The sequence below is a fragment of the Populus alba genome, chromosome 15 (assembly GCF_005239225.2).
Source record: "Populus alba chromosome 15, ASM523922v2, whole genome shotgun sequence".
Lineage (NCBI taxonomy): Eukaryota > Viridiplantae > Streptophyta > Magnoliopsida > Malpighiales > Salicaceae > Populus > Populus alba.
In genome coordinates, this window is record NC_133298.1 from 15776461 (window position 1) to 15804331 (window position 27871).

At 34.1% G+C, this 27871-nt stretch overlaps 2 protein-coding genes across 3 annotated transcripts; both read right to left on the reverse strand.

Moving 5' to 3' along the window:
• Window positions 1-590: 590 nt before the first annotated feature.
• LOC118057571 (conserved oligomeric Golgi complex subunit 2) lies at window positions 591-6080 on the reverse strand. Its single transcript, XM_035070190.2, has 12 exons — window positions 5559-6080; window positions 5101-5295; window positions 4619-4955; window positions 3944-4105; window positions 3697-3796; window positions 3354-3569; window positions 3092-3200; window positions 2317-2517; window positions 2016-2123; window positions 1344-1469; window positions 1124-1258; window positions 591-964 (listed from the first exon to the last, which is right to left on the reverse strand). Exons 1-12 carry the CDS (start codon window positions 6027-6029, stop codon window positions 851-853), a joined length of 2274 nt encoding a protein of 757 aa, XP_034926081.1. The 5' UTR covers window positions 6030-6080; the 3' UTR covers window positions 591-850.
• A 2351-nt stretch (window positions 6081-8431) lies between these two features.
• Window positions 8432-22687, reverse strand: LOC118057570 (uncharacterized). 2 transcript variants are annotated; one of them, XM_035070187.2, is made up of 28 exons: window positions 22440-22687; window positions 22159-22360; window positions 21911-22029; window positions 21660-21776; window positions 21334-21474; window positions 20797-21171; window positions 20537-20694; window positions 18771-18892; window positions 18569-18660; window positions 18231-18474; window positions 18047-18110; window positions 16329-16477; window positions 16143-16213; window positions 15871-16044; window positions 14232-14303; window positions 13315-13416; window positions 13138-13227; window positions 11408-11483; window positions 11221-11326; window positions 11061-11130; window positions 10726-10905; window positions 10463-10585; window positions 10297-10380; window positions 10015-10199; window positions 9720-9858; window positions 9564-9623; window positions 9030-9134; window positions 8432-8936 (listed from the first exon to the last, which is right to left on the reverse strand). In XM_035070187.2, exons 1-28 carry the CDS (start codon window positions 22575-22577, stop codon window positions 8823-8825), a joined length of 3672 nt encoding a protein of 1223 aa, XP_034926078.1. In that variant the 5' UTR covers window positions 22578-22687; the 3' UTR covers window positions 8432-8822. The 2 variants fall into 2 exon arrangements, with proteins under 2 accessions (XP_034926078.1, XP_034926077.1); XM_035070186.2 differs by having other exon boundaries at window positions 20537-21171.
• Window positions 22688-27871: the final 5184 nt, after the last annotated feature.

Sequence of the window (27871 nt, forward strand, 5' to 3'; positions counted from 1 at the left end):
GGAAAGATAATAGCCAGAAAACACATCAATCACCCAAAAGAATTGCCAAAGTTGAGATCAAGTGCAGCAAGGGATGTGACGAATTAAGTGGGATCCTTGTCCAACGTAGGGAAGGGAGAAACAAGTTGAGCTAAAGATGGCAGCCTGCCATTTATAACCTAAAGATGGAACTTCAACTGTGCCTAGAGAATACCCTCGAGTTCTCAACAGTAGAGCGCCATATGTTACTGGCAATCTTAAGCAGGAAAACGCAGCCAGGGCTAACTGCTGCTTTCCATGTTGGAGCCCAAGCCATGGCTCCGAGGAGAGGAAAAGGCAAACCCCTCCTAGAAGTCAAAGATAGCCAAACGTCGGGTAAAACGTAAATTGGTTTCAATGCGCCACGCACAAAATGGGAAAACCTATGTTTCTTACCTAGTAAAGCACAATAATTTTGACTGTATATAACTCATTTTTTGATAGCATTTAACTCATTTTTTGAATGCGCCATATTTACTCATTTTTTGATAGCATTTGTGAATGGAAACAGCCGTCGCCATCTAGTAAAAGCACACTAATTTTGACTGTATATAAGATGGTAGGGGAGTTGATGAAGAGAATTAACCATAATATTAGAATTGCTTCATTAAACACTACGTGAGAAATCAAAGTTGCTAGTACAAACTTATCTCAAAAAAAGAACGGGGGGAAAAAACTAGCAATGAATGTCCGAGAGCCTAGGATATTTTTATGGAGTAAAACCAAAAACCAAAATGCACGTCACTCTGAACTCAATTTACAGAATATATATGTATATTGAACTGATAAATGAAAGTAGGGGTGAGAAACTGCTAGCAAGCAATGCCAACTCTCACAAATGAATCACATTTTGTCTATCTAGAGGAGCGACACATTGCCACAAGGATTGATAAGCTGGAATTTCTTTTGCATCAACCCCAAGGGTGGAGAGGTTGCGTCCATACTCCTGGTAAATTACATACACGTAAGTCCAATAGAGCAAGACCATTTTATTTCCGAAACAGACACCAACTGTTCCTCTATGTGTGTGGAAGTGCCTGGCTGTATGCATGCTTGTGCTTACAGGTGTGTGACTTTGGGTTAAAAGACAATGGACAATGCTCACCTGAATATCAAGGAAATATTGCATACATAGCTTGTCAGTATCAGATACGGTGGGGTCTGAGACATCTGAGCTTACTCCAGTTCGTCTTTGGGCACCCTTCTTTAATCTCTGGAGTGAAGATTCTGTCTTCCTAGCCTGAGCATGACAAACAACATATTAAAGTCGAGAATTTCAAAATAAAGGCTGAGTCAGAAAAAAATAATTTAATTCAGACACTAACCACACTGACGATGTCAGCAACCATGTCATAATAACGACCAGTAATTGCAGTAGCAGCACCATGCCGTAACTCATTCATAGTCTCCTTAGTCAAATATGGGCTATGTTTCTCTGTATCCAGAAAATCCTAGAAGCAAAGTCAAGGGGTCAATGCAAAGTTTATAATAAAACTAATCCATGATGATATCAGTATGTTTTAAGCTCATGTTAAAATATATTGACATAGGACAAGCTACATGCCTACATCTATGGAAGGCTGGAGCCAGAGCCAAAAACAAAATTGGAGTCAAGGCAGGATATGTAAGGACTGAAGAATTATACAAGAGCAGAAATCAAAATAGTAACTACTTTAACGGCATTAGATCTAACAGTCAATATTAGTGAAAGTAATTGAATTTTTTTCTTTGAATAAAAAAGTGAATGAGTTTATCAAGCCTTGAAAGATCAGGTACTACCTTGTAATGATCATTTGTGATGAGCAACTGAGCCAAGCAAGCATTTGCATGTGCATGATTATTAATTCAGTGGGAGTGTTGTGTCCATGGTCAACCATGCACATATACTTAGACAGTAAGGAAGGAGGTCAAACAGACTAATGAGTTTACCAGCCACATCTAAGGAGTGCTATTTAAAGGGTAATACAACAGTTACAAGCAAAGAAGATTATATATACCTTTTTTAATGGAGTTAACAATCCTGATACGTAGAGTGAATGTCTGGTAGGAATAGGCTTATTAGTCATCCTGAAAGTCGTAGCAATTGCCTTCACGTCTTTCAAGCCCTGTGCAAAAAACTTTGTTACTAAATATTCAAAACACTAACTGAACTGAGCCAGGAATAATGTTTCAATATGTTGAATTACCAGTAATGAAAAACTTTTATGGAAATATTACATCTAGAAAATATTCAGAAAAGATTCAAGGCAGAAAGAAGCCAAGCATTCTCAAGCAAAGTCAATCCCAATTACAGCTCACCTTAACAGCCTCATCAACCAGTGACTCTGTGATTGCATTGATAACTAGAGGTGTTAAACCATGTAATGACTTCCCACCTTGTAAAATGCTTTGTTTTACTAGATCAAGTATGTCAATGGAACATGAAGATAGAAGCTGAAGTACATCATCAAGGTAACCTCCACAAACCTCTGTGACCAGACAATTTATATCATGAATAATCTGCAAATCAAAGAACCTCTATAAAAATACTGGTTAAGCACAAGCATGATCATTCATGCATATGACATTAATACAGCTAATAAATGTGGCAACTATTATAGAGGAATGTTTTCTAAATCACAGTAACAAGACAATTAAAACATTTCATACACACTAGCTATCATCACAATAAATAGTTATAATATAACATAATATGGTGCAGGTTGCTTCATTAGCTGGTAAAATAAACTAGGTAAAGAAGTTGCTCGCTTTAGCATCGTTCTTCGAGTGATGTGAAAAATAAAGTTTTGGTAGAGGGATGATGGTTCACATAGAGCAAGTCTAACTTCATGTCTCACTTAATGCAAAATATATGTCTCACTTAAGAGCAAGGCCAAGCTTTATATGTGTACATGTACAAGGGATGGTTTGCTTCAGCCAGGTTCGCACTAGACTGCATAATGGATCGGAGTAGGGTGTGTAAATCTATGAGATATCAAGACCTTTGGAATACGACATTCCTCTGATCATGATTTCAAGTTTCACATTCATGTCACAAAAAAGACAAATAGTAGAATCATGACATGACACTTACATAGAGAAAATCACTGGGAACAGCTGAAGCTGCCCATTCATATCCAGAGTTGGAGCTGGTATTACCCGTCTTACGAGCATCCAGACCAGATGACAACCAATTTGAGAATCTGCAAAACATTTGTGAGTAGTTACTCAGCAAAATGATTATAGATATTCTTTTAAAAATATTTAAAAAAGAAAAGTATTCAGTCAAACATATAACAGCAGTCAATCATTGATACATCATCTGAATGGACTCATCCATTCTCAATCAAACTGACCTTGAAAGAAGCTGCAATGTTAAGCGAAGAAACTTGTCAGCACATGAGAAAATGAGAACATCTTCTCTCCAGCAAGATCTCAGGCTCTCCAAAAGAGTGATACTTTGTTTTAATGTTAAATCTTGGGAATTCCAGTGGCCAGAATGTGAATTGTGAACTGGAATAAGACTGGTTGCTGCAAGTGCAGATTCCAGAGCACCAGCTATTTCCTGGAACCTGTCTTAATCAGATGCAAGATCAGCCTCGTGACAGGATGTACTAGTGCACAAATGAATTTATACCAACAGCAAAGTCGGCTCAAAATAAACTTTGTAAGACAACTTCAAAAAGTCATGCTGCATACCTCAAAGAGAAATAAACCCCAACATTCCATTGCTTCATGAACTCATTGTAGATGGCTTCAGCTCGAAATTTAGTAACAGAAGATCTGGATGGACAATAGCCTTCATGACAATTGGATGTTATAAGTACAATGAACATCATATATTTTCAAATAATCAAACATTATAATCATATCAGCCTGCAACTTTCTAATCCTAAGGGAGTAATATAAAACAGAACTAAGTGGGAAAAAAAGTGTCATGTGCTACCTTCAAGATGAGCCAAGAAGTCTAGACTTGATTTGTAATTTATCAAGAATTCAGTTGGTCTTCCAGGGGAAAAAGCACCCGGTTTTCCCTTTTGAATTGCAGAGAGAACCTCTTTCAGAATTGAATTAGCCAAGAAGTCAAAAACATGCAACCCCGAATTTTCTGAACAGAAAAAAAAAAAAAACAATAAGATGCATTCAGAGTGAGTATATTTATGTTATGTCTTCAGGATGATGGGGGTAAAAGTTATGAAAAATGTATATACACCAAAATAAGAGCAGGATGAATTGCAAGTATACAAGTAAATAGAAATTATTCATCAGGGGCTCAGCAATTTCAATGCTTGATGTAAAAATAACTGTTCATTGAACAAGCATGTACCTAGAACATGCAAGTTAAACAGGGTGACTGCAGGGGAAGAGTTAACACCAAAAAAATGACACAAACTCGGACAACTTGGCCTTCCATGCACTTGAGACCAGTGACTATGGTAAGAAGTAATGCAGCTTGGACCAGAGGCACCACAAGAGAAAGATGTTGACAAGGATTGATAACTCAACTCCAGGCCCAAAACAAAGCTACAAACATTAATGTTTTTTATGACAGGCCAGATAATTAAAACGAGGCTTCACCAGGTTGTAGGGGTAAAAGTGATAAAATAGATATAGAAAATACCTGCAGAAGATATTTCCAAAAGGAATTTACAGTCCTTGTTGATGCATGTCTTGATTTCTTGATAATCATTTTCAAGTCCATCTCCAGATGTCCCAACAGCCACTCCTGATGGTCCATGTGGAATGATCTTCTGTACTAATGGAGCCACAACAGTCGTGCGGAAGATTTCTTCTGCGCTGCTGGTGTTATCAATAGCAGCATATGCACGTAAACAATTATAGATTACACTTTCATCCCGGTGCTCCAGCCCATCTACAAAACAATGTCCCAAACTGGCGTCCAACAATAGGCTCGCACTTTGAATCCTCTTCTCCATGTTCTGAATGAAAGGGAGGTTCTGTACTGGCATAACAGAGAAAAGACATGAGCAAAAATTGTACAACTTCCAACGAAAATATTACTGACTTAAATACATTTTACAAATTGTATAACGTTTGCTTCTACAAGCAAAAAAACAACACATAAGAATGAGCAAAACAGACCTGTGCATGAGCAATGTAGAACTTAAGTCGATTCATCTCGCTGGCAATTCTCTCCAAAAGCATGCTTTGAGTCTCTCTCACATTCGTTCCATTCTCAATGCTGCCATTGCTCACAACATTCTTTTCCGCCAAATTCACATCTCCATTCGACCAATCAGCAGGAACACTAGGTAGCTCCTTTATCAATTTCTCAACCTGCACTCGTCAAAATATACAACTGGGAATTACTAAAAAAATGAAACAACAATTCAGCATGTTGAAACACCTAATAAGCAAAACAGGCCCTTAAATTATCAATTCCAATTCTACATGCTTCTAAGATCTAGCATCTTTCCACTCTACAAAACACACTCATTCTCAAAACGACATTCCAATCCTACACAAATTGAAGTTAGATCTAGGACATTAGACAGTATTTCCAAAACAACGGAATCCAATCAAACAAAACGACCTTATACCTTAGAAACAACATGAAACGTATCCAACAGCAACTCCAAAACCTCTCTAGTGGCCGCCGCCTCCGATCTCTGCTCCAATCCGTTCTTCAAAGCCACAAGAGACGACTCCACACTCCCTCTAAACCCTTCAATCTTCTCTCGGAGCTCCAATAACGGAGCCCGCATCCGAACGACAGCAGAGTCCACATCAACAAGTTTGGTACTTAAATTAACAAAATCCGCGTAATCACGGTTGATTAAATCAATTAGTTCGTGGTTTAGGGAAGTTAAGTGTGCTTGGAGTTCCGATCGAAGAGTGTCGAATGGGACAAAAGTTCGGAGCTCCGAAATGTAAGAGTCGGAGTCAAAATTTGGAGAGAGGAAAAGGTCCGGTTTGAACCATAACGGGTGGGAATCTAGTGGGTCCGAGAAGAGATAGGTATTGGATCTTGGAGGTGGCGGTGGTGGTGTTTGGATCGGATCCACTGCCATTTTGGATGCACGTAGAGGGAGAAATTTCGTGTGATTTGGTTTGTTTTGGTTATTTATATAGCTAGAGAGTGAGAGAGAGAGAGAGAGAGACAAGTGGCCGTTCGTTTATTTTGCAGAAAACCTAAACTTAATCCTCCAACTATGTATTTATTATCAATGTAGTTCCTAAATAGAATATATTTTTTCTTCTTGTTGTGATAAATGAGATGATTGCAAATTCCCCGCTTAATATGATTTTAACTTTTAAAATATTATTAATTAAATATTAACTATAGAGGTGGTCAGCGCTGCACCACAAAGTTTTATTAATATTTTTTTTTAACATAAAAAAAAATACTCGAATGATAGCACTTTAAAAAGAAAAGACTAATAAAAAAATGTAAATGCTTGTCAATAATATAAAAAGATACATTCTATTTTTAAAAAAAAAATGTTTTTAATGATTTTATTTAATAATAAAATAAAAATTAAATAAGAATAAATCATAAAATAAAATAAAAATAAACAAATCTTAAACTCGATTATTAGCAAATAAAACATTGAAAAATGAATTGCAAAATATATCAAACTTGACTCTAATGAACATGCAAAACTCACGTCTCATTTGTGAGGTTGAGACAACAGTGTACAAAAATCACGTTTAAAAATTGCTTTAGTTAAATTTGACGAACTCAATTGATGGGAATATTACATGAGTCTTAAAAGAAGGTTTTGTGAAAAAAAAATACATTTTCCTTTGTTATTTTATTCATTGTATTTCATGAAAATATTGTGTGTGTGTGTGTGTAAGCATATAACTAATTAAAAAATAGATTCCAAAAAAGTTTTCCATTGAACACGTGGTCAATATTTTTTTTTTCTTTTCTAATACACTTGCATCAAAAAAAAAAAATATTTTTTTTCTTATATTTTTATTGAAAGTTTCATTTATCTTAAGATAAGCTGTTGTATTCTAGTGAAGTAAAATGAAAAAGAAAAAAAAAAAAAAGATAGCGTATTAGTTAGATAATAGGGTTTTAATAACTAAATGGAAACCTTTTGTTGATTCTAATTGCTCGCTATTTTGATTATATTAAGAGCCTGAAAAAAAAATATTAATGGAAAAGGAAGGAATTATACTTAAAAAAAGAACTTTAGTCACTAGAGTTAAAATAGTTATTGCTCTTAAAAAAATAATTTTATTACTATACAATTAAATAAGAATATTTTGAAGTGTTATATGACACAACAAAATATCTTAATATTTTATTAATAATAATAATGCACATTAAATAAAAGGAAAACACACAATTCATAACTCATATGAGAATGAATGGGTTATTTTTTTTTTTAACCTGAGTATTTTTATATTTTTTTTAAAAGTGAGACTAGTCTCGTTTGGAATTCGTGATTATCTCTTCCAATAAATTTATTTTTTAAGGATCAAACTTGTATTTTTATCTTTACATAGATATAGCAGTGTTTTAACCGCTAAACCAATATTTTATTGATGAATAAGTTATTTTTAAATGTTTTAATAATAATAATAATAATAATGCGCATTAAATCCACGTGTATAAACATGTTAGATTTAAGGAAGGATTAAGACATTCCAAATCCAAGTGGGATTAAATTATCTAGTTTTCTCCGAACTCAAATCTGACTTTTCTTCAGTTTATCGACATATGAGTTATGAATAAAGGGAAAAAACACACAATTCATATCTCATATTTCTTCTCCCTCTTTCTCGTATGCAATTTTTGTTTCAAGAATATACACATATATCTCGATTTTGTTTTGCAGGGTTAGACAAAAAAACATAACAAGAGAGGAGGCAGGGCTGTGGAAATATAAGAAAAAGAATGTACAGAACAGCAGCCTGATCATATTCTTCTTGAAATGCTGTCTCGCTTGGCTCTCAAGGAAGAGGCAATCATGTGTGGAACAAGTAAGAGGTGGAGACCCTTGTGGTCGTATATAAATGCAATGAATTTTGATGCTTGGAAGACATTTTATGATGTTTGTCTAAAGGAACAGGAGTTACTGTATAACAAGAGGTCTTGGTAAGTAAATTGGGTGGATCAAATATTGAGATCGCACTTGGGTTCAACCATCGTTTGGTTCATTTTGATTTTTATCGTTGTTTTCGATTGGTTTAATTAGATCCCCTGCCCTAATTAGGGCACCCCCTCGCTTGCATGCATATTAAAGTCTCAAGATGGTGGGAAGTAAATGGTTTTGCCGGTCGCAGAATTGAGTTTGGGATTCCCTCTTGTTGGTTGAAAAGGCCATTATGCTGCAGAAAGTTGTGAATGATCGCCGGGAGTGTGTTTTTTGATCGGAAAGCACTCCCAGGGATAGCGAGGAGAGACAAGTCGCCGAGGTCCCTGCTTTGCAGTTGAAACAAAAGCTACCACCAAATGTTGAACTAATTATCGTTTAATCAGAGTATTTTGTTAAAATCAATATCAAGCCATGTTACTTTAATATACGATACAATCTATTGACAAGGTCTTCAATTTTTCTACTCTCTTCTCTATTTCAGATGCTAATAACTTGAAATTAACAGTAAATGTTTACTCCAATACAGGGAGAGGGGAGGGCAACAAGACAGAAGCTTCACGCCCTTCATACCGACCATCCCCAAAGTTGAGGTAAGAGAAAAAACATGATTTAGCAAAACCTATACTTCACCTTACAGGAAAAATGGCTACTCGACCAGTCCTCATTGAGAGCGGCAAAATTACTTGAGAACCCACTTTAGGAGGGAGAAAAAATTAAAAGAAGATAGGAAGCTTTTGTACAAAGGAAAATTTACATAAAATAGCTAAGAGCCTTCTTTCTTCTAGAGCCGCCCTCGCCATACAGTTCATTCCATTGTAGGAGCTCTGTCATGTTTACCGACTCCGATGAAACACTCGCACATACCTATTTAAATACAGGGAAAATATCATAATAACACAATCAAGCAGGTTTACAAAAATAAAAAATCAGTCGATAAAATTTGGCCATTGTTTTTACCTGTTCATGAGCGTCTTTGAAGTCAACCATGTTTAGGGGCCGGACATCAGAACTCCCACTTAATGCTGGGGAAGGTTTACCTTCTGCTAGAGCTGCAGCCCGTTCCTATAATCAAGTGTGCATGCTCGATCATGGACGAAATAATCCTAGAACAATATAATTCTGCTAACAAAACTAGAAGGGCATCTGGCCAGCAGCAGTACAACCCAATACTCGGAACCACCGAAGCAAATTTTCATTCAACCTAACTGACAACAGATCATTTTATCTGGTATCCATATTGTACTTGCCTCGTTGAAACTTAATTTGAGGACCATATAATCGTGGGCACTTTATGAGAAAATGTGGTTATATAAATATACTGGACACCCTTTTTTTTCTTTTCTTTTTTTATAAGAACACATTCCAGAGTCTTAAATGGAGGTGTATGGAACAGGAGAAAAGGACGTTCCTACAATAATTTCAGGAAGAACGTAAATGTAAATGCATTGAATTTAACCTAACAGATCTTTGATGATGAAGAAAAAGACAGACCTCCTTTTCCTTTTCCAGTATCTCTTTAATTGGTCGGTGAGCAGCAGCTACACATAGGTTCTGCCATATAACATATGTAGATGTAAGACAACCACCAAGCTTGACAAAAATCATTTCACATATCAACTTGTTAAGGGAAAGAACAAAAGCTAGGACCTTGAGGTCACTTCCAGAATATCCATCGGTCATACTAGCAACTGCATCAAAATCAACATCGGGAGACAAGTCTTCTTTTGCTAAAATGACTTGGAGTATCTTTGCTCTATTTGCAGCATCGGGCAAATTTACCATCAATCTGTTTAAGTACATGAAAATGAATTGAATTAGAAAAGCACAAGCTTGTAGGTACAAAATTTATCATATGCCAAATGGACTCACACACAAGATGCAAGTTCTCTAAATCTGTAGTAAGCTTGTTGTGAAAAAAATAAAAATAAAAATAAAAAATCACCTTCGTGGCAACCTTCTAATGACAGCCTCATCAAGGTCAAAAGGCCTATTAGTAGCTGCAAGTACAAGAACTCGTTCTGTATCTTTTGTTCGTAGACCATCCCAATTCACCATAAATTCATTTTTCATCTTCCGCATGGCCTCGTGCTCCCCCGGATTTTCCCTCCTGCCCAACATGCTGTCAACCTATACAACACAGCCAAACCACACAAAAATATTTGATTTCTTATTTCAAAGGGAAAAATACATATGCAAAATGCTGATAGAGTTATATGAAGCTTGCCTCATCAACAAAGATGACACTGGGGGCAATTTTACTGGCTAGCGAGAATACAGCTTTGACATACTTCTCACCCTCACCAAACCACTGTAGCATATGAGATTAAAATGAAAAGGATCAGAAAATAAACTCCACAAAGAAATTGAATAAAGCATGCTATACTCTTAACCTTGGATGTGATGCTGGACATTGAGATGTTAATGAAATTGGCCCCAGCTTCAGTTGCCACTGCCTTTGCTAGCATAGTCTTTCCAGTTCCAGGAGGTCCAAATAAAAGTATGCCCTTGCAAGGCTGCACACGGAAGATCACCATGAGCATATATACCTTTCTTCATATACATATCACAGCCTAATCCTATTACTTAAAAACAAGTATCAAAGTTCCTTTAAATGAAATAACTAGTTTCACTGAATACAGAAGTATGAAGAGACCTTGGTTAACTGTCCCTTGCAGAAAAGTTCTGGCCTTTGTAAAGGAAGCATCACCAACTCTTTCAAAGTGTCCTTGACATTCTCAAGAGCTCCAATATCATCAAATGTAACTCCAATGTCATTAGGCGGAATGACATCAACTAAAAGCCTTTTCTCAAATTCATTTTCTGTCAGGACATCCTGATTGAGACAAAAAAAAATCACTATGGAGATCAGCTCATGAAACCTTCCCAAATAGGAAATTAGGTAGCTATTTGTAGCCCCTGGCATCAAAAAATTGGTGCATGTGAATAAACTTGTTTGGTGTAGTATCTGCAAGTGAATCTACATATCACCTTCAGTGACTTCTTCAAGCTTTTAGATTCATTTTGGATAGCATGCAAGATTCCAATCCCATGCTGTATGCTGCCAGAATTGCAAAACAGTATTACAAACATGTAATCAACACAGTAACCAATACTTGGAGTCAAATGATACAAGAAAACTATCTATTACCTCTCGCTAGACAAAACAAGCTTTGCATCCGCATCAGCATCAGCATTAGCTTCAGAATTCTGCATTAGATGATGACTCAGTCCCCACCCAACTACCTTCTCTGCACCTGCAATGCACACCAAAACATGAGTTTTTGGAAGATCACTGGAAATTGTTAACATTGCAATGTGGTAAATATAAAACTTACTTTCATTTGTGAGTGTTTGATCCTTGATGCATAATGTCTCCAGTCCTTCACATTCCATTCCACACCGGCCCAAAACCTATATATGAAATGGCACGCAATTAGAGAGATTCCATCTCCAAAAGCCTTACTTCTTAACTATGCACCGCCATTTCAACATCCATCATAGTGCTTAACAAGCACAGAAATTAAATGGTTGTGAAAGAAAAGGTTTAATTTCATCGAACATTTACTGTTTAATCCTCATCCAGATTGAACGCACTAGTTTACCCTTCAAAAATATCATTCAAGAACACAAAAATAGAACATTACAAACAAGAAAGGGAGCAAAATAGCATATATGAGTTAACATTTATCACAATAAAAAAAAGGCAGCTCCATGTCCTCCTTTCTCAATATATGAGAAAGCAGAAACTTCCCATACAAACAAAAAACTTTTAAAATCACAACTTTTTAGAACACAAAAACTAGAGGACTTCAGGCCATGCATTGGATGCATAAGAACTTTCTTAGAGAAATACTACGTGTTGCCTTTCTAGATAGCAATGGAATAAAGAACAGGAAAAAAAAGACTAGAAATGAGGAGAGAAATCATAAATGAAATCAAGTGAAACAAGCAAAGCATTTAGCTGCCTAATAATTTTCCTTGAAAAATGTTCTACATGTAATGTAGCCTCCAGTAGGATATTATTACCCATCTACAGTGACTAATATAGAATACCACGTCGCTTTGTCTGACCTTTGAGTAGTATACAATAAAACCTCATAATCCATTTCCTCCAACTATCATCAAACTCCATTCTCCTAAGAATTCTCCATATCAACCTCATCACACAATCCACCACCCACCTATACAAATATCCAAGTTTATTGACTACTACCCTGGCATCAATAATTTGCCTTCATTCCACCTAGACATCTCTCACGGGACAGGCAAAACATCATACCACCTTCTCAGGACAAGGATAGAAGAGGAGGGAAGTTGTGGAGAGAGAAAAATTATGTTTGGAGGAACAGAGTTTGAAGGAAATTGAAATGAAAAGAAACATAAATTTGTTATCCTTCCTTTTGTGTTAAGGAAAATTTATTGCGCAGGGAAATGTTTACTCATTTTCCCTCACACATGCTCTCCACTTTCAAGATTTTGGTTTTTGGTAGGCTATAGGTTAACTTTTCTTCACCTTAACCTTCTCTTCTTCTCAAAAAGATCTTAAAGTAACTTCAATCCCTCATTTCCTGCCCCCTGATTTCTTCCATCCCACTTTCCACCCTCCCATACATTCTTTAAAGCCAAAGCTAGGATATAGTGTTCAGACATATGAACTTGAAAACTAGAAGACAATGAACAGTTGAAAACACTCTTCACAAACTCAGTGTTCAACTGTTTGACCTGAAAATCAACATGGAAAGCACGACAAGACTATCACTCTAGCTTTTTTCCCCAAAAGACAGGATTGATATATCTACTGAAGGCTGGTGGTTATTTTAGGGACTAGTGCACCACAAGGTTCAAGCAAGCATCTCATGCAACAGTGAATTATATAATAACACAGATGGATAACACTTTCGCATGCATGAATCACTGACTGGTCTATTATATACAAACACCTGAGTTATCTTGTCAAATAAGGCAGAGTCAAGTAAAAATCAGCCACAGAAACTGAAGATAAAAATGTTGATCAATAAACAAAACAAAGCAGCTACAAACAATGGTATGGGGATGGATATCTCACAGTGCACAGGTTATTTAGATTCCCCTTCATTTTAAGAGTTTCAGAATCTTGACCCAACTGATGCTTCCAAGATGCTAGAAGCGCTTCATCCTGCATCAATTAACAATCTTCCTTAAGAAACTGCACATAAAATTTTAATCTAATAAAATAAAGAAAAAATGCAACCATCACACAGACCTGTGGCATATGAATAGCTACTTTGTTTGGAAAGAGCTTAGTCAGAAGTTTTGTTGCCTTCGGCACTTCTTTCCCCCTGTCACCAAGTCTTCCAAAACTATCCTGAAAATATCAAAGGCGCCTAAATCAATCATCAGAAAATCAACAGTATACATCAGTCATAATATAATTACTTGCCATCAATTGGCCACATATATGCTTGTCTGTGTGAGAGATATAGAGAGAGACAAGGGGAAGAAAAGAGAGAACTTCATACAGGAAATGTTATGCAAATGATACATTTACTTCCTAGAAAAATAAGTCTAACATTTCCATCCCTTTCCACTAGACATCTGGAAACCAGTACTAAAATGAAAAGGACTCTAAACTGACTCAATGCCCTCTCCCCGATATAAAAATGTCCCAGGAAGGCTTATAGAAGCATAAAAAATTCACTCCAATTGTATTTTCCTTTTTTACCAACAAATATTTCATATTAAAAAAATCAGTGAAGTACTAGAGCATGTGCTGGACATTAAACCTCTTTTTAGCAAACATGAAAATTATTTTCGCTTGATATAAATGGAATATATTGATGATGCTTAAGACTGCTATTTCGAACAAACCTACACCAAAGCCAACAAGAATGAATTTACGATAATGCCAATCATCCACAGAAAAAAATAAACCTGCAAGCACCTTTTTTTTTCAGCATACCACTCGGGAGCATAGAAAAGCACCAAAATAACTTTCAAGAGGCATTACTAATTTACTTTGCATAGAAGATGAAAATTTCCCTTTTCCCACATAAGTAAAAGAACCGCACATACTGTGAATACAATTAAAGAATGAAAAGTTGAGAGAGAAAAGGAATACTTGTTGAGACTTTAAACAAAAATCAAAAACAGAGTGGGGGAGAGAGGGAAAGATAGTCTCACTGGAAAAGCCAAGTCAAGCAGAGCGGTCTGATTGCTGCCAAATTTTGTGAAAAGAAGACCACCAGGATGTGACTGCAAGGGAAGAAAACACTGTAGCATAAATAAATGACAAGATTTGTATAGCAGGACCATAAATAATACAATGCAAGATTGGAAGAAAAATCCTTTCCCGTGCAACATATAAGCTCAACTTTTACAAGGCTCCCCTAAAGTCCATAACTAACACCACGAAATTGACTAAACATATAGTGAGCTACCAATTATTTGTTCTTTTTTAAAAAATAAAGGGATCCTGGCTAAGGATTAGACTGTGATACCTATAGCTCCTAGGACCTAGACTTGTCAATCTATGTCAGATGCAACATGCCACTTCCTCCACCTGTTATGATATGGAGCTAAGCTCATAGAATTACAGGCATTGCCTAGATAGCACCTTAAATTGGACGAATAGTCTGTGTAGCTAAGTGGGTCTAAGGCTTTGTAGAGTTGAATTGACTCAACTAACAATTTCCAAACATATTTTAGAGATGCATAATGCCCTCAATGTACTTGCCAAACATATGAATCTCCATTAACCAGTATTGGCTCATCATTGTTATTGATGACAGGCCTTTCATCACCCATAAAAGCTAGTATCAGACTCAATTTTAGTTAAAAAGGGCACCCATCAAAGCACTATCATTCCCATTTGAATCCATGACTTTTAAAATGAACAAGTGATCCATGTTTACAAACTTTATTCACACAGTGAAATTTGTTTTTATCTAAGTTGTTGTCAACCCCAACCCCGATTGCGAAAACTGGCAACCTGCTTTTTCTTTAGACTTTATGGTAGATTTACAAGTATTTGAGTCTAAATATAGCAGTAAAGGTGTAAAACATATACAAGAAAGGAAATATTCATATTTGAAAAAATCTATTATTGATGGGAATCTGAAAAGATGAATATTTAGTTTGGACTTTTCAATTTGTTGCCCTAAAAAAAATGGTCTTGTGCCTGGAGAAGCTTTTGTGGAGGAGATAATCTGTATGCTATTTTAAGGAGCCAAGGGTGGATAATATCTTGTTTGGAAGTTGTAATCTACAGGCACCCATACAATACTTCTATCTTTTGATTGAATTTGAAAGTAACACATGGCGTGATTATCTTAATAAAACAGTCTAATGTTTAATAATTAAAAGAATATTAATAAATACTTCTATGTACGACCACATAGAAATGAACCATGACCTACTAATCCTATCCCCCTTGCACCATGCGACGGGGCAGGAGGGGGATGGGGATTAGCAAACTGCATACCACTCCATGTTGCAGGTAACAGTGGTCAACCCATAAAAGTTATGACATCAGAAGGAAGCCCTCAGCTCATACATGATACAAAAATACAAAAAAAACATGCATATAAACAAATACTGTGGTATAAACTTTCTAATTTCTATAGCAACCTCATGTTTATTGACTTTATTTAATAACAGAGGAACATAAGACTGAGATGCCTCAACTTCATCTTTGCACTTCAACAAACAACACCAGTAATTCAAACAGGAATTTCGACTCAGCACCTTTAATCTTTATACAGATGAAATTTCATGCATGCAAAAAATAAAACAAGTAAATAAATATTTGCATTAACATTACCTTTTCTTTCCGGTTGTCATTTTGCGTGTGTGAACCGATTACTACAACACTATCAGGTAGCTTTTCAAGTCTGCTTTTGAATGTAGAATATGAATCAGAATTCCCTACAATAGATTTCTCTGCATCTTTCATAAACAAAATGAAAGGAGAATTTCTGCTCTCGCTGTGAACAGCCTGAAGAAAGAGTCGATAAGGTTTATAAGACAATGAAATGGGATATAACATGCCAGAACAAAATGAGTTCAATTACTTAATAACTAAATTATTGCTACCTCAAACAATGTGTTAATGAGTAACTTGTCCAAATCTTCCACAGCAGTGTTCTCCAAACGAAGATCAGTAACTGGAGAGAAAGCAAAGGACATTTTCAATTACTTAAGAGTTGAAAAGGGAAGAAAAGATAGAACCATTTATCAAGTCTATGCACATGACAATGTTTATGACCCAGTTAAACATACCATTGCAGAAATATCCATGACCTCCCTCACAAACATCTCCAAGATCAACACCATCATGTATTGGTTTGTCAAACCTCACACCAATTTTTGACAAAGGATTGTCCTCAAAAAGTAACACAACTTTTCCACGAGTCCCATAAGGTGGGCCCCTATATCAAGAGTTAACAGGAGATCAATTGTTAAACATCATGCTGCATCAACAACAAAAAAGTTGAAAATACAAGGATGACAGAGGAAAACTATGACCAGGAAAGATAATAAATACAAAAGGATATGATGAGTTTCCTATCTCAGCAAAACAAGTGAAGATCAATCACCAAGGAGACAACACCACACAAAGGGTGAGTGAGGGTTAAACTGCCAACATGTTGATCAGGTTATACCTTTCCTTTTGCCTCTCTCACCCATAAACGATAATGTTGTGTCTCCCTTTTCCATCTTTTCTCTTTTAGTTTTCTTCTTTTCTTTCCTTTTCTTTTCTTTTTTCTACATGCTGGTTCCTGTATTCCAAAGGGAATGCTGATCTGAAATACTAGATATAATATAGCTCCAATTTACCAAAACTGGATACGCTTAGCCATGTTTGCATTTACATGACCCTTGCTTTTATAACAGCTTGCTATAGCCATTCTTGATCATGAATATTTACAACCAATCCGAGCCTTAACATAATACAACTCCAAAAAAAGTATTAAAGCTCTGTCAAATATGCACTTCTTTTGTTCTTCAAATATACTCTCTTTTAGTTCTTAACAATTCAACTCCAAGTCAATTAGGGTTCATGTTAATGTTGTAACCAAATCCAATATCATCTCCAGTCTCAGTCAAAAGTTAATTCAATTCAAGATCAATTTCTTATCAATTTTGTCAATGCATGTGTTTTGGGCATCCATGAAGTAAGAGTAACTTGTTAAGTGGATTATAAACTTCAAACAACTGAACAGAACCATCCTCGAAGCTTCTTAATCTGTCCATTTTATCTCAAACACAGCTCCTAATTAGGCCGGCTACTGGGGCTGCTCCATTTATCCAACAAGTACGTGGGGCTGTTTATATAGTTATGCAAAGGTAAATTGTCCTTTCTTCTAGGAAGACAAAAATTTTATCAAGAAAGAACACAAACCACAAGAAAAGGAATACTACCTACTGCAAAATGGAAGACATCACAAGAAAAGAGAAAAAAAGAAAGAAAAAGAATAATGTCTGCTGCAAAATGCAGAAAATTGAAATAAAGAGTTTGCCAACCCTGAAGAATATCACAGCTAAGAAAAGATCTGAAAATTCCAAAGCCAGGACACCAAATAACTATTCAACGCCATATTAGCAGCTTAAATATAAAGCCATTCTTGGGAACACTAAAATTTATCTCCATCCACATCAAGTGCACGATAACAAACCTCCACCCAACACGAAAATATCAATGGCGCTACAAATAACAAATGTTTATCCCCAAACCCTCCCCTTTCTTTATCTATGAATTCTATCATTTGACCAAATGTCAGTTTCAATAGTATTTGAATGAGAAGATGGCCATCAAGGACCAATAATTGCAAATTTGGTATACGAGAAATAAATGGTTAGGGAAGCATTATAATTGATCAGGAGAAGTACGTTCTGTTTGAATATCAGGGCAGTTCACATTCAAGATACCACATAGCAATTGATCAAAGCAATAACAGAGAAGAAAAGGACGAAGGAACTGTTCACACTGACTGTACCTTGATGATGATGCTGTTTGATTTAAGCCACTAGAAGATGTGCTTGTGAATTTCACTCTATCACCTACATGTTAATATTTGGAGCATCTTGCTACATCAGAGTTCAACAAAAATCAAAAGATCTAGAATGTGAAAGAAAGGTGGAGGGCCAGCTCGAAGGCCTCTCTTGCGATAGCTTAAATACCTTTTTTAAACAAGAGATTCCTTGACGCTCCTACACCTGAAGAAGAAGGCAGGGTGTCTTCCATCTTTGTTTGAGATTCTAGATTAGTAGGTGCATTTAAAGAGCAAGGTGTGTCTGCTTCACTGGCTGATAAAATCACACTCTTCGATGCATCTGTGGTCACAGGACTTTGTTTAGAACAAGTGCAGGATTTTTCTGCATTAAATCCATCCTTCATAAGCTTAGCTTCCTTAGAAGACAAACCCTACATATTCACAATTGAAGATTCAATCACTGATTAGTCTACATAAACTACAGGTAGAGAGCTATAATAGTCAAGCAGATGAATTTTAGCTTACACCCAAAAATGAATGACTATCAAATACGAGCAATTTAGCACCAAAGTAATTGGCAAGTGCTTTTGCCAACATCTCTTGATATATCTCAGAACCTACAAATAGCATTCAAGAGAGAGAGAAATCAAGTTAGCATTTCATCTCTTACAAAAGTTAACCTTTACAAACTCTAAAACATAACAATGGAAGTAAAATAGCCACACACCTGCGGGACCAGAAAGCAAAATCCGTGGATTGATTGTAGTTAGTTCTGAGGTATATTTTGCATGTTTTCTGTGCTTCAGGTGTATAAATGAAGCTGCAATTAGCACATTTTTTGTATTCTCACTGCAGAAGAAAGATGACAAATGCAAGATCATCAATGTGAAAATAAATAAACAAATATACCATTTCTAATTCCTGCTAAAAGATTTGTGTGCTCAAATGAACAATGTGTCTTCCCACTTGATTAAGATTACAAAATTTATTAGCAGAACCAGGTATATCTAAGGTAAAATAACCATCGAATCAAAATTAAATGCAAGGAGGTAATCGCCATTGAATCAGAATGGCATGAACACATGTATTGCATTGTTTATTTTTATACAACGCATAGCAAAACATTTTGCAGAAAACAGAAATGAAGGAAATGAAGGATAAATACAGCCATATCAGTCACACCATCATAAAGGTCATACAGCGCTGGATAACGAGAAAATGTGGAACTTTTGCTTTGTGCAATTTAAACCATCCATATCACATAACCCATGACCACAGGCAGGGAGATCTGTGCAATGCATGCAATAAGTTGCTGTATAATATAGCCCTAAAAAACAAATTGTGCATGGTAAGTCAAACAAATGCTCCTTTCACAAAGGATGCCCACCTTGTGGTATAACAGGAACAAAATTCACCTCCACAACTCTCACATAATTCCACCATATTGGTGTACATGTCCGATCAGACCATCCCTTTCGATTGGCCTTTCCTCCAAGGGATTGTTTGTGCAAGGTATCCTTAGTACAGTGTCTGAACAAGGTACTTGTTCAAATATTCAACTTTTTCAAACCCAATACCCAGGTTTACAGGGATGCATATTCAAGCTGGATACAAGTGAAGGGTATGTTTGTTTATTTCATTACTTTGTTACTTTATTTCGTCAGGTTTATCAAGCTCAAAAGTAGGGTCCCCACTCAAAAAGGAATAACATCCCTGTTTAACATTATACTTAGCTTCTCTCAGTTCCAGACATCCTAATTGTAAAAAGCCCATGCATCTATTCATGTTTACTTGGTTCTTCTCCTTCCCATGACTACCATCCCTTCCTTTCACTATGAGACATTCCAGATCTCAAATTCTAGTCTTAACATATATACTGATTTCCTATATGATCTATCCCCCAAATTACGCAGCTCCATGGATAGATCCATCATTTTCTTGGCAATTTACTTGTGAGACCTTGGGTTTCTAAGCCATCTAACAATACGGGAATTGGTTTTTTCACCCTTTCAGTTCTACCATGAATTTCCATAATAAACAATCATTGGTATGGAATTATATTAACCAATAGAAGGACATGAATAAGGAATACTCCATTAGCAGACTTTTGCAATAGAGTCAATAGTGATCAATAAAAGCCGATGGCATATGAGCATTAAGAGTCATGCCTAAAACAAATGCAGCACCAAGCTGAGCTAAAACCGCAGCTTTCCAGTTTTCAACACTCAAATCAGAATCACATTCTAACATCGGGAGAATAGACAGTCTAAATGCACATAAAACAGCCAGATACCATGCAATCATTTCTCTCTGGCAGCTAGCAACAACAACCCTATTCACATGTTGTGCTATGCAAGTAGAAAGTATGACAATAGAAGTTTTAACATTAAGTCATAACAGGAATCTAAGAAATGGAGAGAAAAAATTGCCAGCTGGAATACTGCCAGAAATAACATGAAATTGTACACTAAAGATAGCAAGAGAAAATTATACCTTAAATAGTAAGGGAAATTATCGAATGAAACTTCTATGTTTTTGCCATCAAGAATTCCAGCATGAAGGTCTTCTTTGAATGCTGCACATCGCAATGACATCCCTGAGGTCGATGCCAGTTGTGAATCCTTCGTCCACTCGTTCCTTTCTTCCAATACCTGTTTACAGATATTTTTGCTCAATTTGTGTTTATAACTAGATGTTCGAGCTAACATCCTGAAGAAAGGCCCTATCAAATCATTCATCCCAGAGATTTTTACATTGCCTGCCTCTGTGCCAGAGTCCTGGCCGCAATCATGAGGAAGATTATGGTCGATTGCTCCAACTTCAGCAGCTTTATCACTCCCCAAATTTGGAGTTGAATTGCCTTCCATGCCATCAAGCTCGACCTCTGAACCATCATGAATGACAGACTGAGCGGGCACATCAATACCATGGTGTATTTTACTGGTAGTCTGTCCTGGAGACTTCTGGCGTGATAAATCTGGCCTCAAGCTTGAAAGGGATGCTAATATTGATGCCCCAGCAACAGCGGATGGGTCTCCTGACCTCCTTTCGAGTTGCAAAAGTTTTCCCATACTACTATGAACCTCAGCGCTCTTAACTGCAACCTCAGTCAAAAGTTGCTGAAAAATCTATTTTCGACAGATATTAAGGAAATTATCTGGTGACAATGAAACAACAAAGTCTATTGTCTAACGATTGCAAACAAAAGAACGAGATAAGACGGAAGGTAAGTGGGCTAAGAGAATCCACAAGCAAGAAAGATTGAACAACTAAAATGAAGTAAAGGATACAAAGGCATGGTTCCCCAGCACACCAAAGGCAACCTCATCTCCTGAATTAAGCACACAGATCCTTTTGACAGCTGTCCCATTTACTTGCACTGTACCCTTGCTCCCTGAGGTTTCTAGCACAGCAACAGCACCTCCCTCGCGCTGGTCATGTCCACAAACAATGAGTACTCAAACTGCATATACATATTCAGGAGTTCACCTCCACAAGAACTATTAAATAAATAAAACACCACTTTAATGTACTGATCCAAAACCCTCCAGATAACAAACATGCACACTGCATTTGCCAAAACATCCTACAAAATACCTCAACACGTAACCAATACCTGTGTGTGTTTAATCTTGCATTGAATCGTGCCCATTGCATGATCCTTCAACAGAGAATCGCATTGTTTGGTTGAACCAATCAAATAGCTCGACTTGCAGATTTTTATGTTCTGATTCTGCAATCCAAACACAATCAACATTTCCAGTCAAAGTTCAAAATCAAACGTTTTGCTCATAAATTCTCAATTTCAACGTTAAACACACACACGATTGATACAATTTAGTCAAAAATAATCGCAAATCGAACTACCTGAGCAGACTGTGACAGCAGCTTACACCAAGGCGTTTCGAAACCTGAATTTTGCTTATGATATAAACTCCAAGTGGAAAACGAACTCCTTGGCTTCTCCAGTACAGCCGGAGTAGAACCTTGTAATCAAATCCAGAAAAAAATCAACCAAACAACACTTAAAATTCAAATTCCACACATTCATAAAATCCAAAATTTAGTACAAAGCTTAACACTTGATTGAAAAAAAATTAAAGTAAACTAACTACCTTCAGCGATCGGTGTGACAACAGCCTCCGCCGGCGTCACCGTCTCTTGACCTTTCCCCGAAATCAAAGCGCCTCCGCCACCACAACCATTAGTCGGAGCATCTCCAGGTCCATGGTCGTCGGGATCCTCCTCCGTTGGACTCGATTCCTTAGAATTTTCCGTCGTCGGCATCTGTTTCTCCGTAACTCCACCATTCTCTCCCTGAAATCAAGAGAAACAAATCAAAAACCTTTTCCATAACAACAACAAAAATATCTTACAATTTTTTCTTCTTTTTTACCTTAAGACGTTTGGGTGATGGTGGCTTATTATTATGATTATGATTATCGTCAGAGGAAGATCTCTTGCTATTACTGTTATTATTGTCGTCTGAAGAAGATCTCTTAGCAGAAAGAGATCCACTTCTTGTGGAAACCATGATTTATTTTCTTTTCTTTTTTTGTTTGTGCGCTTGTCTCTCTCTTCCCCTCACGTAGCTTTGTTCTAGCTAATTGAGAGGCAAGACCTTCGATGCTGAATTATTATTATTATTATAAGGAAAAAACAATCATTTTTGTTTTCATTTTTGGAGAGTAAGTAGCAGTAAAGTTTTGAGGTTAAGAATATATTTTAATCCCTAATATTTTGTAATATTTCATTTTGGTCATTTATGTTTTTGAAATATTTCAATATCAATCATATTCTAAACAAGATTTAATTAAATAATTTGGGTATTTTCCATAAAATAGTCAAGGAAAACTAATGAAAGTTTCCTATTTTAATAAATTTTTAGTTTTTGATTTTTTTTGTGATATAATTACATGTAAAGAAATTTAAAAGGGAAAGATGAGAGAAAAACAAGAAAATGAAAAATTATATATTTTTCTCATTGGTCTTGTTTGATTTTATGTTTTAAAAATGTTTTTGAAAAAATTTAAATTTTTTTTATTTTTTTACTTTAAATTAAATTTTTTATATTTTTAAATTATTTTAATGTGTTGATGTCAAAAATAATTTTTAAAATATAAAAAAATATTATTTTAATATATTTTTGAATAAAAAATATTTTAAGAAACAATCGCAATCACATTCTCAAATACGGTTTAAATTCTTAATTTTTTCTTAGAAAAGGGATGGAGTAAAAATAAAAAAGTATGCCCTCTAGGATACTTGCTTTAAGGTTATTCAATTTATTTCACTCAATCCCCAGCTAAATAATATATAATATGTATCAAACAAATAATGACTAGAGCAACAAATTCGTATATATTATTGTAAAAAAAAAAAAAAAAAGGGGCTTCAAAGGCGATCGAATACATGTTAGGGTTTTATTTTCCATCTGGAGCTTTAGTTCTCTTTTGCTTGAGACTTATTAACATCTTTTCTGAATCAATGATAGAGACTTTGAGACTACGGGAACCAAAGTGATCATAGTTGAATCTACAGGGATTAGATTGTAGTTTATCCAGTAAGTAACTTATCTCCTCTTTCTTCCCGGTGTTTGGTTTGGGGCACCAAAGCTGTGTGTACTGTGTAGTTTTGCAGCGTAAGATAGCAACTCATGAGTGCTTGTTTCCGGTGCAGGTTAGCAGCAACTTAGCATGGCAGTTTGGTTCGGTTCTTCGCAAGGAAGTAAAGCGTCTCTGTATTTTGTGTTAGTGGTTATTTTAAAAGTTTAATTTATTTAATAATATTAGAAATAATATTTTTAAAAATATATATATAAATAATAATTTTTAACCAAAAAAACAATATGATTATTGTTTTTTAAAAATAATTTATTATTTTTAAAATATAAAAACAACGGTCAACTCTCAATTCCAATATGATTCTGTAGTTTAAATAGTCGTTGAGCGGAGTTAAGGGGAATTTATGATGGGTTGGCTTTTTATGCATACAACTAGCATGAAAGTTACGGTTAAGGTTTTTGGTGGTCGTTTCCAGCATGGATACACGTGGGATGTGGAGAGTGCTAGCGTGCGCGCGCTAAGCAGAGGCGGAGACTTGGGTTTTCTTTTTTCTTTTTTTGTTATTGCTTATGTTGACGTTCAGTCTTGGAAAGGTAAGGTTTAGATAGACTTTTGGCGGTGTTGAATCGTGACCGTCAGATTTGGATTGGACTGGGTGCTGGAAGGCTGGACAGGAGAAGTGTGGCCCACCCGTTTACAATTGTGATAGCTTTTTCTTTTGTCAGCTGGCTGGCTGCGGAAGACTGGGAGTGCAGAGGAAAATATTTTTCAAAGTTTTTTTTTAAATATATTAAAATAATATTTTTTATTTTTAAAAAAAATTATTGTGGATATAAATATATTAAAAGATTAAAAAAAAATTAATTTAAAACTATAAGAAAATTTTACTTTTTTAGAAATATGGTTGAATTTTTTGTCTCTTGTTGATGGGATAAGGCTACGAACAGGAGATTAATTTTTATGAGGCAACTACTACATCACCATCTGACCTGATAGCACTCGCCGTCTGGTTGATGGCAAAGGTACATGGTAGGTCTCGGAACGCGGTTTCAACATGTTTTTTTAAAAAATATATTTTTAAATTAATTAAATTATTTTAGTGATTTTTCTTTAATTTTAATATATTAAATATTAAAAAAAATATTTTAATAAATTTTTAAATAAAAAAAACTTTAAAAAACTAATCCATTATACTCTCAAACAAACTTATTATCTTTTTAACCACCAAAATTCAAATGTAAGGTCATTCCAAGAGAAAAAATATATATAAATAAATGGTTTGACTGTGTTTGTTTGTGAGGATAGATTGTGTTTTCTAAAAAATTTTAATTTTTTAAGTTTTAAATTATTTTTTTATCTTTTTAAATTATTTTAATGTGCTGGTATCAAAAATTAAAAAAAATTATTTGAGTGTATTTCAAAGCAAAAAAATATTTTTTATAAGAATATTTTTTATTGAAAATATATTTTAATTTTTACATCAATATGTCAAATTATTTTAAATAAATACTTTAAAAGCATCGATTTAATGTTTTTTGGAAAAAAAAAGTTTGAAAAACATTTATTTGACATTGCAATAACTTTTGTGGTTATATTTTAAAAATATAAGTTTAAAAAATTATTAAATTATAGTTTTTTTTATAAATCAAGGTTTTAATAAAGGACTTTTAGTGGAAAATTATATCAAATTATATATATATATATATATATATATTGATTAATCAAATATTTTTAAATTCATAATTAAGGTAAATCACATATCGCACCACCACGATAACACAATATTTAAAATGCTGGTTGAACTTCTTTTTTGTATTTTGAAATTTTTTTAAAAAAACTTTAAATGTGTTTTTATTATTTTAATGTATTAATATAAAAAATAAATAAAAAATATTATGATGTTTTTTTTTTTTGAAGTAAAAGTCACTTCAAAAGTAAATGCATTAAGGTGATTACTGCATTGTAAAATTAAATATATTAAAACAGTTATTGGAATGTTCTAAAAATGTCTAATTGTTTGGTTCTTTTGTTATTTTGAATTAAATTATTATTAATAATATAATTTAAATTCAAAAGTTTCTAAAACTAATATAAATTATTTAAAAACATGAATTCTTTCATTCATAGAACAAGAATTTTGAAATAACACGCATGAAGAAACAAGTATCATGCTACATCGGTTTTTTGAGAGTAAATATAAATATTATATATATTTTTTTTAATATGAATTTAACAAATAAGCAAAAGTAATGTATAGATCGCACAGGCTTCTCTTGCCTCCAAGCACGGTGAAACGCACATTCGAAAAACCTGCCTAAACCATCTCTAAGCACAATGAGTCATCGAAAATCTTCATTAGTCAAGTGCAAAATTATTATAAACATTAGCAGGAATCTCGTGAGAAGCATATCCACCATGAATTTCATTTACGAGCTCCATGCAATACATTTTATCACCATGGAATACTATATACACAAGAAAAGCATGTTTGTTTTTGTATTATAAAAGTGTTTTTTTTTTAATTTGAAATTTTTTTTTTTATTTGCCTCAAATTAATATTTTTGATACTTTTTAGATCGTTTTGATATACTAGTGTAAAAAATATATTTTTTTTAAATAAAATAAAAATATTATTTAGATGCATTTTTTAATAGAAAAACACTTTAAAAAATAACAGATACCACACTTCTAAACACGCTTGAATAGGGTGCAGTAAAACTTGTTTATCAAAATGTTTTTTCGCTCATAAATATATTAAAATAATATTTTTTTATTTATTTTTAAAATTTATTTTTAACATCAAGATATCAAAACTATAAAAAAAACATAAAAAATAATTTTAAATGAAAAAAACTGAATTTTGATTGATCTTTATTTAAATCACACTCACGGAATTTATACAATATATTTACATTAAATAAATATTATAGAAAAAAATTATCTAATATATTTATACTGAATAAAAGAATTTTTAAAATAGTTGTCTTCTTATCTCTATTGCAAATTCGGTGAGACCAGCAAACAATATCATTTTATAATTTTTGTATGTTTTTTGAGTTTCAAGAGTATTCTTTAAAAAAATTAATTTTTTATTTGTTTTAAATTAATATTTTTAGATTATTTTGATATACTGATATAAAAAAATAATTTTAAAAAAAATAAAAAATTTTATTTTAATATATTTTTAAATAAAAAAAATATTTTACAAAATAACTATTGTTCCACTTCTAAAATATCTTCTATATTTACGTGTGTTTGTAGATGATTTGATAATACAAGTGACGCACCCTCCCTACCTATTAACTTGATCAGACCTTCTCCAATAAACTATAAAATACAAAGTACGAACAATCAAATGATTTTCCATTACATTGTTTCTTAAGATAAACCTCCAACCATCCACTGTAAACCTAAAACTCAATGATTTTCTCCCCTCCGTTGTACAATTCCCGGGATTATTTCTTTTTATGTTTTTAAAAATATTTTTAAAAAATTATTTTTTTATTTTTTATTAACTTCAAATTAATATATTTTTAATATTTTCAAATCATTTTAATATATTAATATTAAAAATAATTTTTAAAAAATAAAAAAACATTATTAATATATATTTTAACATGAAAAAATATTTAAAAAACAATTACAATTACAATACCTCACAAGCTAGAAGCTTGTAGAACAAACTTGAAACACGTTTACACACTTTCATAGTCTCAAACTCCTGCTTGGTGGATTTAGAAATACAATAGTAGATATTTTTTAAAATATTATTAATTTAAAAATATTTATAATAATATTTTTAGTTTTTTTAAAAAAATTGATATCAATATATTAAAATGATATTAAAATATTAAAAAAATTAATTTTAAATAAAAATAAATAAATTTTAAAATTTTTCAATAATATTTTTTAGACACACAAAAACAGTGTATTGTAAATAAAAACACTTAAACTCATCATTTCAATGAAACAAAACGGGCAACTGAAGTCGCATAAGTCATAAACTATCTAATCCAGTGATCATGAAAACCCATTCTTTTTGTCATGGCTTTCAAATAACTCCACTCTACTCAAGTTTAAGCCTTGTCCGTATCCGATTTAAGAGCAACTCATATTTCTTCCCATGTTGTTTGGTCCTTGAATAGTGCATAATCTCACAAGGAATTTGACGAGGCTAAAAAATATCACTAGAAAGTATTTTTTATTGGCTGATAAAACTAGATTAAAAAAACATACCGAGCTTAATGACACCTGTAAGAAAAAT